Source organism: Bubalus kerabau, chromosome 5 (assembly GCF_029407905.1).
Source record: "Bubalus kerabau isolate K-KA32 ecotype Philippines breed swamp buffalo chromosome 5, PCC_UOA_SB_1v2, whole genome shotgun sequence".
NCBI classification, from domain to species: Eukaryota; Metazoa; Chordata; class Mammalia; order Artiodactyla; family Bovidae; genus Bubalus; species Bubalus kerabau.
In genome coordinates this window covers 120,567,866-120,585,870 of record NC_073628.1, presented here as the reverse complement: position 1 = coordinate 120,585,870, position 18,005 = coordinate 120,567,866, and the positions used below count along the sequence as shown (strand labels likewise).

The 18,005-nt window shown below is 40.4% G+C and overlaps 1 protein-coding gene across 3 annotated transcripts in view; it reads right to left on the bottom strand.

Moving 5' to 3' along the window:
• C5H1orf21 (chromosome 5 C1orf21 homolog) overlaps positions 1 to 18,005 on the bottom strand; it is a 246,881-nt gene that overhangs the window by 15,567 nt on the left and 213,309 nt on the right. For 2 of the 3 annotated variants that reach the window (XM_055582917.1, XM_055582918.1), the window contains exons 4-5: positions 12,907 to 12,983; positions 5,008 to 5,068 (exon numbers count right to left, since the gene is read on the bottom strand). In XM_055582917.1, the coding sequence (XP_055438892.1) occupies positions 5,008 to 5,068; positions 12,907 to 12,983 (138 nt within the window). Of the gene's footprint in view, positions 429 to 5,007; positions 5,069 to 12,906; positions 12,984 to 18,005 lie in introns of all 3 variants that reach the window. The other variant, XM_055582919.1, reaches the window with a different exon arrangement.

The following is an 18,005-nucleotide window of genomic DNA, read 5'->3' as shown; positions in this document are numbered from 1 at the left end:
CAAGTTTAAAATCATTATCTTCCTCTGCAGTGAACCGTCATTTTCTTTAAGATGCAATACTAGGCAAATGTCATCACTTTACATAAGATTCAGGAGCCTGCGAATTGTCAGGCACAACTACAGACTGTCACAGAATAACAGGTAAGTACTTGAGTAAAAAATAATGAGGTAAAGATAAATGAGGTGCTCTCATTGTTTCACAGGATTTTCGCTTTCCAAAAGGAAAAGGAAATGTAGATCAGAGGTTATAATGCTCTTGTGAACTCTCATTGCTCTCCTGATAAAAATCGCTCCCATGGTCATCTTCAGATGCAGCTCAGTGTCTTCGCTTTCCTCATGCCAGCAGAGTGAAACGGTGTCAAGTGGCCAAAGAATCCCAACTACCTGGTTCATGGACCTCAAGTTTCAGCACTTGACTCCTGAAACATCTGCATTCAATAAAGGAACACCTGACTCGGTGATAGTGGAGGTGGGGGTGCTGGGTGAAGGACTCCTCCATGCTTAAAATAATTACCTTTTCAAAGATGTTTGCTTTTAGAACTGAGCTCCTCAAGGCAAGGGACTGTTTCCTACTTATTTTGTATCCCCCATTTCCTGTTTTTCTATCCTGAGTCATCGCATAATGCCTGGTACTCATAAATGCTAAATAATTAATTCATTTTTGCTACTTGCTTTTCTTTGCCACCGATAACTTCTTACAACACTGCTTGCCCAGTTGCAGTGCAGAAGTAAACTGCAGCTTGGCACCATGATTATTCCTGAAGTAGTGTGTGTGTGTGTGTGTGTGTGTGTGTGTACGTGCGCACGTGCTCAGTTGTGTCCGACTCTTTGAGACCCCATGTAGCTTGCCAGGGTCCTCATCCATGGTATTTTCCAGGCAAGAATACTGGAGTGGGTTGCCATTTCCTCCTCCAGGGGATCTGCCTGATCCATGTCTCTAGTGTCTCCTGCGTTGGCAGGTGGATTCTTTACCACTATGCCACTCGGGAAGTAGAGTCGTCCATACTAAATTTCACAATAAATATCATCTTTGTTTCCCTATATCAATGGTACTTTTGCATATACCTTGAGGAGACAGAGCAGAGATTTCTTTTGGTATGGAGAGGAGAGCTGAAAGGTATCATGCCCTCGAGACATTCAATAAATACAAAGGATGAATCAAGGAAGGGCAGGTTTAAATCACTATAGATTCACTCAGCTTTGCTTCTTAACAATTTAAGGAAGAAAAAAAGGAATCCAGAGAAAAATTAAATCTCAAAAATCAAGCCCTTTCAGAATGAGTCCAATTTTCAGCATGAAGCTCTGAGTTTAATTTTTTAAGTCAACCCTATAAAACAAACAAATGTAGTGCTAGTGGAGATGATGGAATTTCAGCTGAACTATTTAAAATCCTAAAAGATGATGCGGTTAAAGTGCTGCACTCAATAAGTCAGCAAATTTGGAAAACTCGGCAGGAACCATGGACTGGAAAAGGTCAGTTTTCATTCCAGTCTCAAAGAAGGGCAATGCCAAAGAATGTTTACACTACTGGGCAATTGCGCTCATTTCCCATGCTAGTAAGGTTATGCTCAAAATCCTTCAAGCTAGGCTTCAATAGTATGTGAACTGAGAACTCCCAGATGTACAAGCTGGATTTAGAAAAGGCAGAGGAACCAAAGATCAAATTGCCAACATTTATTGGATCATAGAGAAAGCAAGGGAATTCCAGAAAAACATTTACTTCTGCTTCATTGACTACACTAAGATCTTTGACTAGGTAGATCACAACACACTGTGGAGAATTCTTAAAGTGATGGGAATACTAGACCACTTTACCTGTTTCCTGAGAAACCTGTATGTGCGTCAAGAAGCAACAGTTAGAACTGGACATGGAACAACTGGCTGGTTCAAAACTGGGAAAGGAGTACCTCAAGGTGGTATATTGTCACCCTGCTTATTTAACTTATATGCAGAGTACATCATGAGAAACGCTGGGCTGGATGAATCACAAGCTGGAACCAAGATTGCCGGGAGAAATAGCAACAACCTCAGATATGCAGATGACACCACTCTAATGGCAGAAAGTAAAGAGGAACTGAAGAGCATCTTGATGAAGGTGAAAGAGGCGAGTGAAAAAGCTGGCTAGAAAATCAGTATTCAAAAAACTAAGATCATGGCATCTGGTCCCATCACTTCTGGGCAAATAAATTTGGAAAAAGTGGAAGCAATGACAAGTTTTATTTTCTTGGGTTCCAAAATCACTGCGGATGGTGACTGCAGACTTGAAATTAAAAGACGCTTGCTCCTTGGAAGAAAAGCCATGGCAAACCTAGATAATGGATTCATTTTGATATTTGGCAAAACTAATACAATTATGTAAAGTTTAAAAAAAAAAAAAAGCAGAGACATTACTTTGCTGACAAAGGTCCATCTAGTCAAAGCTATGGTTTTTCCAGTAGTCATGTATGGATGTGAGAGTTGTACCATAAAGAAGACTGAGCACGGAAGAAGTGATGCTTTTGAACTGTGGTGTTGGAGAAGAGTCTTTAGAGTCCCTTGGACTGCAAGGAGATCAAACCAGTCAATCCTAAAGGAAATCAACCCTGAATATTTATTAGAAGGACCATGGCTACAGCTGAAGCTCCAATACTTTGGCCATCTGATGAGGTGAGCTGATTTACTGGAAAAGAGCCTGATGCTGGGAAAGAGTCAAGGCAAAAGGCGAAGGGAGTGACAGAGGATGAGATGGTTGGATGGCATCACTGACTCAATGGACATGAGTCTGAGCAAATGCCGGGAGATAGTGAAGGACAGGGACGTGGAAGTTCCTGGGGTCGCAAATAATTGAATACAACTTAGCGACTGAACAACAACAACATAAAACCTAAAGAATAGTTTTGAATTGCATTTATGATTGTCCACATGCTAGTTGGAGCAAAGAAATACTCAGCAATGGTAAAAAGTCAGCAAAATAGTTCACAAGAATGCAACTTCCAATTTTGGTTACGTAAACTATTGTGAAGATTATATTAAGCCAAACATATACATTACGATGAAATATTTTAATTTGAGGGAGGCTAAATGTTTAGATGATACAAAGGATAGCATAGTCGCAAAATTCAGAAGGATGAACTTTAGGTAAGGGAGGAGAAACAGGAAAGTTTGGCTCAGAGTTGATAGAAAACTCCCTTAGAAATCTGTAACTGGGCAATTATCACAGATTATATAACCGCTCCTTTTTTGAATATGAATGTGTTCAATATATAGTGGGAACACTGTTTATGCTGAATCTACAAATGCTCCTTTGTCCAAGGAAAGTTACACCAAACAAATGATCAAGTTATAAACTTCGCTTTTGTTGCACTAAACACATGATTGTCTACACCTTAGATGCACAGGAAATTGAATTCCAGATGAGAACAATGAATTTCAGTTTTGAGTAACAAGAGGTAGAATTTCAATTATGGAGACACACTGGAAAGAGATCAGATCATTTTAAACACTTTGTCAGGGTTTGTAAATGTTGCTTAAAAAGATAACTTACAATTCAGGTTTCAATTTTTGCAGATTACCTCTAACTAATAAGCATATATTTTTATTGCCAAAATGTTAGTGCAGGAGAAATAATCCAAACAGAGAAAAAAAATCTTCACCATTAGAGTGGGAACAAAATGTTTCTTTTTAGGTTTCTCTTTACTGAAAACAAAATGTTATCGGCAAGTTAGTCAGCTTTTGAATCAATATGTGAAAATTGCTAATTATTCTTAGATGATGTTTTCAATCTAAAAAGTCATGCATAAGCTAAAATTTCACTAAAAGTAAAAAAGAAAAATACATACTCAAATGAGTATGTGAGCACAGCTGATGAACACTATAGATTAAATTATTATTTTAATTCATTACCCATTTCTATTTTTTACATTGGTAATATATGCTGGTCTTTTAATGGTGCATTAGAAAATTTTATAATGATTCTTTTGGGGCAGGGGTCTACCTCAGAGTGGAGTCTGCTACTGAAATACAGATGAATTTAAGACCTTCTTCACTATCTTCCACTGACATATACATAACCTAGGAATTCATGAAGAAATACTTAAGGACCACAAACCATAAAAAAGAAATAAAAATTAAAATGGAAAACATTTCAAAAGTAAACTTGGTCTGTGATGCCTTAACCATAGTTGGGATATGTTCTGAATTTAGAATTTAACTCTTCTTTAGAATAAGGCTTTCAAATTACAGTTCTCAGATGTATGACTTTAGCATTTAAAATTCACTCCCTGCAGTGATAAATTGAAATTCTATGAGCATGCAAACCTTTAATGATTACCATATTCTACTCTTCATTCAATTGATTTGCATATGGCACTTTGAGAGCATAAATATGGGTTAAATTTCCACATGGATCAACTTTGAATCTTCCCGTCATTATAAAATCCACACCCGTATGGAGAAGTGACTTGGAGGTTCTGCTTTTGAGTCAGACAGACATGGGCTGGAATTCTAACTCTACCGCTATTAGCTTTGCAAACCTGGCTAAGTTATACTCAGGCATTCTAAGCCTCAGTTTCTTTGTAAAATGCATGTATTACTTGTCTCATGGCCAGCTCCCTCAAGCAGGTATCGACTGCAACATGTTTGTGACGTCTGTAAAGAAGTCAGAGAAGCCCTGGGCATGTAGTAAGCAGGCACTAAGGACCTCCTTGCCTGCAGCCTGAGAACGGAGCAGGGGATCAGGGGTGGACAATACACAGTGATAGCAACACTTTATAGGCAAAGGCTCTCACCAGTCTCACTCTGAGTTTCCACGCTCAGTGAAAGATCAGCCGTAGCCCAGGATCCTGGGAAGCTCAGTCATACATTAACCCTTCTCACAGCCACCTTCCAAGTTGTGTGTGTGGGGTGACTGCTGTTAATTCTAACCACCCCCTTGCAAGAACAGCTTTGTACCACAGACACCAGAATGTTGTTACTCTTAACTCATGAGGCAACAGTCCCCTTGAAATATGCAGTTACTTCACTTCTTACCTTTTCAATTTTTTCATCCAGCATTCTGAAGAATTCTTGTTGGCTTTCAGAGATGTGCATGCTGAAAAACAAAGAGTAGTTAAGTGCATATTTTCAGTGTTTCCCAGTTCCCTCAGGTCAAAAATGCCATGCGTCTAAACTTTGGGGTAGTCATTTATTTTTTGCAGACTTTTCCACTGAAGTGCTCTGAAGTCATACTAAGGCTAAATGTCATGAGCGTAATCCTACACATGTGTTTCATAATAGCCTATCAGTTTCTACAACTTAAGGAACACAATTTCCTTTCAGTGTACATATTATTTATGTTGGTGTTACTGGGAAGTGTGTGCCCATTTTTTTTCCTTTGGATACACATCTATAATTAAAACAAAAAGCACAGGTAAGCAGCACATGGCATATTTCAATGCTGTGTGTAAGTATAACAAGAAAATATATCCTGGGATTTCATTGGCAGTCCAGTGGTTAAGAATCCGCCTTCCAATGCAGGGGACATGGGTTGGATCCCTGGTTGGGGAACTAAGATCCCATATGCCCTGGGGCAACTAAGTCTGTGCTCCACAAGGAAGAGCCCACATGCCACAACTAAGACCCAGTGCAGCCAAAAATAAAATACATAAATATTTTTAAAAAGATTCTTTAAAAAACATATCCTAATTATGATATTAAAATGTGTATTTTACAAAGGTGTGAGCACGGTATTCAGCTGACTGTATGGCTGTGCGCTGGCTGCAGACAAGCCAAGAACTTGACCTTGCCCCTAAACATCTTTGATACTGGTGACAGCTAATGTGCCTTTTTGGAACTGAAATTCCACCATAATGTGGAGTAAGTGAGGAGGCGTGTCTAGAGCAGCCCTCGCCCTGATTCCCTGTTCTTTGCTATTTAACAGTATCCTCAGCGAGATGGGCGTGGTTGGTGGGGGCAAAACTAAGAAGGTAAGGAGAGCAGAGAAGATCACAGATGGGAGGGGAAGGACTTGGGGGGCAATGTGGTCTTAATGACAGTAGTTTCGACCTGGCAAAGAGCTGTGGGTGTTCCAAGGCGGTTCCGGATGCTGGGGTAAGAGACACATGGTCCAGAATTTCTTTCACTTGACATTACTGCCTACTGGTTTAGTGGCTGGGGGCAGGGGGAGGAGTGGCTCTGGAAGAGCCTCTTCCACTCTCGTCTAGGTGTGGTGGGCAACCTTACCTGACATTCCCTGCAGGGGCCACGGAGAGGGGCACGAGTGACTGGAAACCCTTCAGGCCTCCCAGGACAGATAATAAGGCTTAAAGGAGGTTTCCCCTGTGTGTAAGATCTAGGTTTAAAATAATATCAGCTCTGATATAAAAGAAAAAGAATGAAAATATCTGATATCAGCATCAACTTTCACAGTTCTAAGGCACTTTCATGTATATAATCTAATTTTTGCTATCCTTTCCAGTAGTCAGGTATGGATGTGAGAGCTGGACCATAAAGAAGGCTGAATGGTGAAGAATTGATGCTTTTGAACTGTGGTGTTAGAGAAGATTACTGAGAGTCCCTTGGACTGCAAGGAGATCCAGTCAGTCCATCCTAAAGGAAATCAGTCCTCAATATTCATTGGAAGGGCTGAGGTTGAAGCTGAAGCTCCAATACTTTGGCCACCTGATGTGTGAGCCAACTCATTAGAAAAGACTCTGATGCTGGGAAAGACTGAAGGCAGGAAGGAGAAGGGGCTGACGGAGGACAGGATGGTTGGATGGCATCACTGGTTCAATGGACATGAGTCTGAGCAAGCTCTGGGAGATGGTGAAGGTCGGGGAAGCCTGGTGTGCTGCAGTCCATGGAGCTGCAGAGAGTTGGACACTACTGGACAACAACAAATATGATCATTCAAATAAGGCAGGAGTCCTGTTTCAGAAACAGGTCCTCTCTCACTGCATTTTACACAGGCAGGGCAGAATCTTTGATGATGACAGAGATTAAACAGTCTCCTATCTTTTTCTGTCTGGACAGAAAAGCCACTTTGCAAAGTTGAATTTTTCCAGATTTCTTATGGCTTTTCTTCTTTAAGTGCCAAAACGTCGTTCATTTGAGCCACTCTGGATGCAAGTCTTCTAAACCGTATACTCTTGAATAGCCGTCTATCTCAAACATTACTTGGCTTTCACTTGACGACCAGCAGCCACTCTCCTCACCTTAAATCACAACGCTCTTCTGTAATACTGGGATAGCCCCGGAGCCTCTAAGATGGCTAGAGCTGGCTCTCTTTAAGCAAAAGGACCTTAAACTCCAGGCTTTTGTTCTCTGCCTGCTTTTGAGCTCTTCCTTTCATTTCTCCTTGTCAGAGAAGGTATCAGTCCTCTTTCCACTTTCTTCTCAGTTTCTGCTTTGACTCCATGCTTAGAAGCAGCACAGGCAAACTTGTTAGAGCTGTGTCTAAAGTTAGCATAACAGGTTCCAAAGGAGAGCCTGGGGGGATTCTTGTTAGTGGGAAACATGAATATTCTGGTACCCGCCATGGTTGCTCAGACACTTTTGGGAGCATCCTTCCTGTTCTTAGCCAAGTTTTCAGCAGATGAGTTTGTTGAACAGCTCTGGGTCCCAGACAGGAAAGGCATGAAGATATTTATATATAAATCTTAGACCCAGGTTCGATCCTTGGGTCGGGAAGAGCCCCTGGAGAAGGGAATGGCTATTCACTCCAGTATCCTTGCCTGGAAGATCTCATGGACAGAGGAGCCTGGTAGGCTACAACCCATGGGGTCACACAGAGTCAGACATGACTGAGCACACAATACATTTATGTATCTTAATATAAATGCCTGCCGGCCTGCTGAGTCACTTCAGTCGTGTCTGACTCTTTGTGACCCTACAGGCTGTAGCCCACCAGTCTGCTCTGTCTATGGGATTCTCCAGGCAAGAACACTGGAGTGGGTTGCCATTTCCTTCTCCAGGGGATCTTCCCAACCCAGGGATGGAACCCGCATCTCTTACGTCTCCTGCATTGGTAGGTAGATTCTTTATCATTAGCACCATTAGTTTCTCTAGGAAACTCCAAGATACTTCATAAAGATGGCACTTTTAGGGTTTTGTGTTCCCTGTGGAAATTTTTGGGTTAGAGTTTTTAGCATTTATCGCCTTGGATACAACAGGAGGGTAATGAATATTTAATTAGTTAATCAAGTGGTCTGTATTTAAATTCATGTGATTCGTGATCCTCATAGAGACAGCACCATTTGTTAGCATGGGCGAGGTGCAGGCCTCAGATTCCTCATTTTAAAACAGCGAACAGGTCTCTGAGGTCCTTTTGGCACTAACGTTCTGTGATTGTTACTAACTTCCTTAACTCCATTATTGGAAACATCAAAGCATGGAAACGGGGATGTTTGGTTAGTACTCAGACATATATTGGCAAAGGCAATGGCAACCCACTCCAGTACTCTTGCCTGGAAAATCCCATAGACGGAGGAGCCTTGTAGGCTTCAGTCCATGGGGTTGTGAAGAGTCAGACACGACTGAAGTGACTCAGCAGCAGCAGACATATATGCACATTGCATGGACAAAGAAGAATTCTCTAGTAAAAGCGACTCTGCAAATGTGTCTGCCATCCCTGCGAAGGACACACAGGCTCAGGGGTCCTTATCATGTGCTTGAGATCGAAGGCGAAGGACCTCAGATTGTCTATACAACCTGAGCACGAAATCTCAGGGAAGTGGGGCAATCCTAACCCTCACAGCAGGACACACCGTTGCTAGTAGTTCATGACTTGCATTTCTTTAGTTGATTATTTTTTAAAAAATAGTAATAATAAGCACCCATGAAACCAAAACAAAGAAAACAAAGCTAGGATCTTAACAACAACCTAGAGGTTACTTACTTCCCACCCATGCCTGTGGTCCTCCACCTCAAACATCATGTCCCCACTTTCCTTTACTCCATCTCTCTATGTGCTTAAAAAGCAGATGATTTAAAAAAAAAAAAAAAAAAGCAGATGATTTATTTTAGATTAAAAAATTAATTTATCTATTTGGCTGTGTCAGGTCTCAATTGCAGCATGTGGGCTGTGACGTACAGGTTCTAGAGCCTGTGCGCTCAGTAGGCGCGGGATGCAGGATCTTAGTTCCCTGACTAGGGATCGAACCTGTGTCCCTTGCATTGGAAGGCACATTCTTAACCCTTGGACCCCCAGAGAAGTCCCTATTTTGGTTGTTGTTAACTTTATAGTGTGTATCATGCTCCGTGTAATGTTTCAGGACTTACTCTTTGTTCTAGTTGCTAGAACTAGCTATGCTGCTAGGGGGCATCCAGGATTGTGTATTGCTGCTCACTCGTTTTAGCTGCTAATACTCCACTGTGTGAATACAGTGCGGCTCATTTACCCAATTTCCTGTCAAAGGGCATTTTTGGGGTTGTTTCTAATTGCTAAGGCGTTCTTACCAAGTGTCAGACACTCTGATAAGCACCAGGGATACATTGTTTCACTTAGGCCCCAGTCCTGTAAGATAGGATTTTTCACCTATATTTTTCTTGGAGAAAACGAAAGTTCCAAGACATTAGTTCACTGGACCGAGATTACAAAGGCAGTAAGAATGCACTCTACGTGGCGCATCAAACGAAGGTGTGAGCACTACTCGCCTTCATCCTTAATAAATCTGGTGTTAGCAGGTATGGAACTGTCCCTCCACTCAAGGGGGAAACAAACTCATTTTATACAACTGCATGTGCTGTGCTTCATCGCTCAGTCATGTCCAGCTCTTTGTGACCCCATGGACTATAGCCCACCAGGCTCCTTTGTCCATAAGGATTCGCTAGGCAAGAATACTGGAGTGGGTTGCTATACCTTCCTCCAGGGGACCTTCCCAACCCAGGGATCGAACCCAGGTCTCCCTCATTGCAGGCAGATTCTTTACTATCTGAGCCACCAGGGAAGCCCATACAACTGCATAATAAATAATAATTTCCTGAATCCTATGTGTCAGTATGTAGGAAAAGTAAATCTTTCTCTCAGACCTTCAAAAAGATTTCTTAGTTGGATTCTGGAAACCCAATGATCTGATTCAGTTTTAAACACACACACACAAACACAGGCATTATGCTGTGTGAAAAATGGGATTCTCTTTATAATTTTAGTGTAAACACATGAGCCAATTTAATCAACTTCTCTGGAAGCTTTAGCACATGCCAGACTGCAAAGCATGCTATTTCACTGTGTAAAAATGAAGTAAATAAGTATTTGCTCTAAAGGAAAAAAGAAACTCTCCTTCGTTCTCTTAATAGAGTCTTTTCTTTAGAACTCATGAGATAAGAGAAGCATTTAAAAATAGTACACATATAACAGCTTGATGAAAAGATGATTCGATAGTGTCTTCCCATATCTGTTATCCCCAGAGGCAGAAAAAATTAGTGTAGATAAAAGTGGTTACGAGTGAAGTTGATTAGGGAGGTTGTGCTTATAGTATAACACTTACCTGAGGGTGAAAAAATTGGCTCTCCCATTATTGGGGAAAAAAAATTGGTTGACATTGTAAATGATAAATGAATTTTAAAATGTCCAGTTTTCATTGGAAGTAAGAAATTAAATCCCTGAGCTGATGGGCCGCCCCCAGAAGAGACCTAACCACCACCTCACGGTGGCCATTGCTGCAGCAATTCTAGTCACCCAGGTTAAAGTGGTGATGTTATTTTTGTCTCACCTTCCCAGAAAGAATCAGAGAACACAACTCTTTCCACTTACGATGTGTATTTACAAATATGTCCTCATTAAACTTATTGGGGGTGGGAGTGACTGTATCAGATTCACTCATGTGATCAGCACCCTTAGGGAATTTGTTCATAGTTAGGCAGAACAGCACAAAAGAGATTTGCAGCCTTTGGGATAATAGCCTTTTTGAAGAAAGGACAGGCAGTTTCAAAGTCACAGAAAGTGCATTTTATCACCAATGATAGACTCAGCTTCAGAATAATATAGAAAACTACTCATTATTCTCTAACATTTTAATTGTGAAATATTTAACACATGGAAAAGGAAACATAATGCTATTTGTACATTTTTAAATAATAATAATTAAAGGGACCTGCATGTAACCACAACTTGGATGAAGAGATAGAACCTCTGGTTCCATTGTCTTCTATCCAGGGGAAAGAAGCACTATCCTGAATTTAATGCCTTTTCATTTCCTTATTTGTCTTTATTGTTTTATCATATGTGCTTAATCGCTTACCGTGTCTGACTCTTTGCGACCTCATGGACTGTAGCCCGCCAGGCTCCTCTGTCCATGGGGATTCTCCAGGCAAGAATACTGGAGTGGGTTGCCATGCCCTCCTCCAGGGGATATTCCCAGCCCAGGGATTGAACTCAGGTCTCCCGCATTGCAGGCAGATAATTCTTTACCATCTGAGCCACTCGTAAGAACGAGTGGCTCAGTTGACTGAGCAATATGTGTATATACATATGTTTAATATATGTATATACAAATATTTCTTCTGCCTGTTTTTGAATTTTTATATGCATGAAACTGTACATAAGCAGGTACTACTACTTACTTTACTGGCACAGTCTGACATTTCATGAGATCCCTCCATCTTGATCTATGTAGCTATAGGTCATTTATTTTCACTGATATGTAGTATTTCCATCATGACTATACTACTTTTCTGTTATTCATTTTGTGTTTGATGGACATTTGGGTTTTATCTCAAAGGTTTTTTTTTTTTTGGCCGTGCTGCATGGCATGTGGGATCTTAATTCCTCCACCAGGGATCAAATCTGTGTCTGCTGCAGTAGAAATGCATTCTTAACCACTGGGACACTGGGAAGTCCCATCCTTTCAAGAACTTTAAGAGTTCATATAAACAGTGCTGCTATGGATATTTAAAAATATGCCTACTGGCACACCTCCATAAGAGTTTCTCTAGGGTATATACCTGAGAGTGGAGTTGCTAGGCAGCCAGGTATGCCCAGGTACAATTTTACTAGATATTGCAAAGTGTTTTCCAAAGTAATTGTACCAGCTTATATTCCCACCACCAGGAGTTAAGCGTGCTGGTTGTCCCACAGCCTGGTAAACTTTTTCTATCTACAGACTACTATATTTTTGCCAATCTTGTGGTGTGACATGGTAGTTTTCCCTGACACATCAGCTATTCATTTTCCTCTTCAGTCAAGTGGTCGTTTATGTCTTTAGCCTATTTTCCTGTAAGTTCTATCTTTTATTTATTGACTCACATAGTTAATTTATATATCCTGGAAATCTAACTGGGCTTCCCTGATAGCTCAGTTGGTAAAGAATCCGTCTATAATGCAGGAGACCCTGGTTTGATTCCTGGGTCAGGAAGATCTGCTGGAGAAGGGACAGGCTCTCCACTCCAGTATCCTTGGGCTTCCCTGGTGGCTCAGTCAGTAAAGAACTGGCCTGCAATGCAGGAGATCTGGGTTCAATCCCTGGGTTGGGAAGATCTCCTGGAGGAGGGCATGACAACCCACTCCAGTATTCCTGGGCTTCCCTTGTGGCTCAGCTGGTAAAGAATCCACTATTGCTAATTATATGTTTTATAAACATATTCCACCCTTTTGTGGCCTTTTACTCTCCTACAGTATATTTTGAGAAGTAGAAGTTCTTAATTTTATCATAGTCATAAAAATTAATCATTTTTCTTACAATTTGTATCCTTTGTGACTTATTCAAAGTTCTTCACTACCCCACGGTCATGAAGATACTCCCGTCATTGCCTCCTACCTGATGGCAAGTGTCAGCTCTTCCATATACTGTGGGTCTGCTTTGGCTCTCTATTATGTTCCATTAGACTAAATCATGTGTCTCAATTACTGAGGCCTTTTCTTAAGTCTTGGTTATCTAGCAGGCAAAATGGAGCTCACTCTAAAAACGTTTTTCTCTCTCAAAACAAAATAGGCAAATAGGAACTGGAACTTACTTTGCTCTGGGTTGATGAACTAATCCTGGGATCTCTTTATTAGTTTTAAGTCTTACATTTGAACTGGCACTTTTTTCCTGAAACACATAAACACACATGGAAAAGACAAGGTAAGAATCAGCAATTAAACAGGAGCATGAATTTTCATTACCAAAATGTGAAATTTGTTTGGGAGCCTTTACGGCCGGTTATCTCATGCAGACAAAATCCTTAAAGATGTTACATAGAACAGGTAGAACTGCCAGATATTTTAACAGGGAACACTATCGTGAGAAGAAGAATGAACTTTTATAAGAGCTATAAAATGGCTCCTTTTAGAAAATTACATGTGAGTAGTATTTGATTTTTAGGTGGAGTTGCTAAAAATAGCAAGAGAATCAAAGATCAGAAGATCCTAGTGTGAAAAAAAAGCAACAGTAGTATAATCACAGTCAGTGGTTGCTTGCTCAGGATACGTAATTTTGTGCATTTTGTTTGTGAAAGGCAATTGAAGTTACCGAGTTTGCACGAGGCCCTTGCAGCGACAGGGACATGACAAAAAATAGCTAATATTTTCCACGAATGATGAATATTGAGACTGAATTCAATTAAATTAATAAAACTCAACCTAGCCTGTATTCCAGAAGTACTTTGGCTTTTAGCCTGACCTGATCTCTTATTCCCCGTCAAATACCTTCAAATCTTAAAATACAAATATTATCAGCAAGCACACTATCTCAATAACACTACTGCTCTGCAGTGATGTGGATGAACCTAGAGCCTGTTATACAGAGTGAAGTAAGCTAGAAAGAGAAAAACAAATATTGTATACACTACCCTGTGTAAAACAGATAGTTAGTGGGAGGCTACTGTATAGCATAGCAAGCTCAGCTGGGGGCTCTGTGATGACCTAGATGAGTGAGATGGTGGGGGTGGGAGGGAGACTCAGGAGGGAGGGGAGATATATATATACATAAGGCTGATTCACATTGTTATATGGCAGAAACACAGCATTGTAAAGCAGTTATAGTCCAGTAAAAAAATTTTAAGGCTTTAAAATTTGCTCTCTAAATATACCCACCAAAATGAAATGTTGAACCCATTCAACAGGTGACTACATACACTCAAGCAACCTGAGGTGTGGCAAAAATTAAAGACCTGGGCTAAGGCAAGGAGTAAAAAGTTCTTTTTTTTTCTTCTTCTCCTCCTCCTCTTCTTCTCCTATGAAGAGCCTGGCACTTCATAGGAGGCATTCACCAAATATTGGTAGAACATATGAATGATGTCAGCACATAATTAACTTTTTAAAATAGAGATAAAAATAGCTCAACTGTAAGTCCCATGGATGGAGGAGCCTGGTAGGCTGTAGTCCATGGGGTCGCTAGGGGTCGGACACAACTGAGCGACTTCTTTTTCACTTTTCACTTTCATGCATTGGAGAAGGAAATGGCAACCCACTCCAGTATTCTTGCCTGGAGAATCCCAGGGATGGGGGAGCCTGGTGGGCTTCCGTCTATGGGGTCGCACAGAGTGGGACACGACTGAAGCGACTTAGCAGCAGCAGCAGCAGCAGCCTCTCTGAACTGAAGATGTCGGTTCCGTCCAAATGAGTCATTTTCTCTCTAAACTTTCTGTCTGCTTGGATTAAGCATTGAAAATGGATTTTTTCTGTTTGAAAAATATGTCTATTTGATATGACAGACAGAACCTTATACTTTTTCTCTATTCATATAATTTCCTAAACTCTTTGAACTTAAAGTGATGCATCATAATTTTAAACACTGCTAAGGCAGGAAAGAGACTTCTAAGAATGACATATACTTATAGCCTATTTCTAGTCAGTTTATTAGACTACCCTCCATAATTATATGTCTCGCCAAATCTTCCTTAAAAATGTATCATGTGGTTGCTAAAAAGAAGGATCCCCCATCAAATATATCAGAGACTTAATAGATGGGAAAGATACTTTAGGATATCAGGTACAGACATGCCTTCCCAGGAAGTGAGAAGACCAAAGGTGAGGCAGAGGCAAGGGCGAGGGTCAAAGCAGCTAGAGATTCCCAGTTACATATATATATATATATAAATAAAATTACATAGAGATTTCTATCTATTTTGTATTTATAATGTATTTGTTTTTTTTACAAGTTACCACTCACCAAGAGATCAATAACAAATCACGGAGCATTTACTATAAGTCGGGTCCTAACTGGTTTGCATACATCAACCCATTTTGATGTTCACAAGCATACACATATTAACTCATTTGTATGCCACACACCTCTCTGCAATGCATACCATTATTATCCCCATTTTATAGTGAGGAAGCTGAGATATGGCGAGGTGAAGCACTTACTGGGATTCTATAACTAACAAGTAATAGCACTGGGATTTGACTCTATGCAGAATGGGCCCAGGATTCATGCCATTAGTCACTAGGTCAGTAGTCTTCAAACTTTTTAGTATCGAGACCCCTTACCTATATTCTCCAAATTTTGATACATTTCATTATACAATATGAAAAAAAAATCACATTTGTTAAAATCAGCATCAATCTCACAAGAAAAATTTTGACAAAAGCTGTCAGGCTTATGGTGGTGGACACAAGTTCTCCAACCTTATAGTTCTGGTTTAACATTTGAATTTGATAAGCAGCAACGATAACTGATAATTGTTTTCTTTGGAGTAACAGGCTCTCTTCATTCGTTTCTGAGAAAACATGTGCCAGATACCCAAGTCTGAATATCCAGTATTCTTCAGTAGAGATGGTGACTCAAAAAAACAACTGTTCATTCAGCTTGCAGCTCAATCAACTGCAGAAGTGCTTTTCCTAAGATGACCATCTTATTTATTCAAAAATAAAAAGATATGCACCTAAGGCATAAGAGTTAATAAAATTAATTTCTACTGAGTCATTTCTAAAAGAAATGAAGTATGGTCATATAGAGATATGGATGGACCTAGAGTCTGTCATACAGAGGGAAGTCAGTCAGCAACAGAAAAACAAATATTTTAACACATACATGTGGAATCTGAAAAAATAGTACAGATGGACCGATTTGCAGGGCAGGAATAGAGATGCAAATGCATAGAATGGACATGTGGACGCAGGAGGGGAAGAGAGGTGGGATGAACTGGGTGATTAGGATTGACATACATTCTCTATCATGTGTAAAGCAGCTAGAAGCTGCTGTATCGCACAGGGAGCTCAGCTCTGTGCTCTGTGATGACCTAAAGGGGTGGCAGGGAGGGTGGCAAGAGGGAGGTTCAAGAGAGAGGGGATATATGTATACATATAGCTAGTTCACTTCATTGTACAGCAGAAACTAACACAGCAGTATAAAGTAATTATGCTCCAATAAAAAAATAATAGCACTACTATGATTACTAATAAGATGTGCCTGATTTGTGCTAAGGCACAAGCAGTTTTGCCCATCACTGATTTTGCCCCGTCAGTGCAAATGTCAACAGAGTGCAAAAGGCAAATAGCTTCTTTATTATTAGGAAAACGACCTTGAAGACTCCCTGAGAATGTCTCAGGAACCTCCAGGGGTCTGCAGGCCACGCTTAAACTATAGGGTCTTTCTATTTCTTTTGTATAGCAAAGAATTGTCGATTATTTGATTATGGTATATACTTTAAGAAAAAATATTTACCTTCCTTACTGAGATAAAATCTATATTCAATAAAATTTCCCCATCATAAATGTATGATTAAATGATTTCGTAGGGGCTAAATCAGCCACCCTGCTGGCTCATATGGTAAAGAATCTGCCTGCAATGCAGGAGACCTGGGTTCAAGCCCTGTGTCAGGAAGATTCCCTGGAGAATGGAATGGCTACCCACTCCAGTATTCTTACCTGGAGAATTCCATGGACAAAGAAGCTTGACTGGCTACAGTTCATGGGGTTGCAAAGAGTTGGACACGACTGAGTGATTAACATTTTCACTTTAAATAATTTAGTCCGTTTATAGAGGTGTGTAATTATCACCACAATTAAGTTTTAGAACAGTTCTATCAGCCCCCAAAGTTTCATCATACATTTACGCTCTCAGCAACCCCAGATCTACTTTCTGTCTCTACAAATTTGCTTTGTCTAGATTCATATAAAAGGAATCATATAATATATAAGCTTTTGCATCTGGCATTATCACTTAGTGTAATGCTTGAGGTTCATTTATACTTTAGCATATTTCAGTATATCATTTACTTTAATCGCTAATACCCCAACATATGGGTATACTGTGTTTTGTTTATGCACGCAAAATTAATGAACATATGGATTGGTTCCAGTTTGTGGTTATTATGAGTAATGCTGTTATGAACACTCATATACCAGTCTTTGTGTGGACATATATTTTCATTTCTCTTGGGTGGATTTCAAGGAGTGGAATTGCTAGATTATATGGTAAGTTTATATTTGACAATTTAAGATATCAGCAAACTGTTTTCCAAAATGACTGCACCGTTTTTACATTTCCACAGTACATGATGGTTCCAGTTTCTCCACCTCCCCACCAACATTTGGTATTGCCTTTGGATTATAGTCATTCAAGTGGGTGTTTCATTGTGGGCTTTATTTATTTTACAAATGTGACTTATTTGGATTTGTTCTTTGTATCTATCAGAATACCTACACCTTGCTACATTTATGGGCTTAGAGGTTCACTGTATTTGCAGTCCGTTTTAGGGCTTCCCTGGTGGTCTAGGAGTGAAGAATCCGCCTGCCAGTACAGGAGACACTGGTTCCACTCCTGGTCCGGGAGGATCTCATATGCTTTGGAGAAATGGGGCCTGTGCCACAACTACTGAGCCTGTGTGCCTAGACCCCATTCTCCGCAACAAGAGAAACGACTGCAGTGAGAAGCCTGCGCGCCGCAACTACAGAGTACCGCCTGCTTACCACGCTGGTGGACAGCAATGAAGACCCAGCACAGCCAAAAAATAAATACATCTTTTAAAAAAGTCCATTTTATATTTGCATTTAACTTCCACTTCGGGTTTGTTTGTTGGAGGAGACGTTTAAAGAGATCTGCCTTTGAAAAAAGAAACAAGCAAACAAACAAAACCAAGAACGGCTGGAGGAAGGCTGAGGCTCAGAGTCTCAGGTGGAACAGATC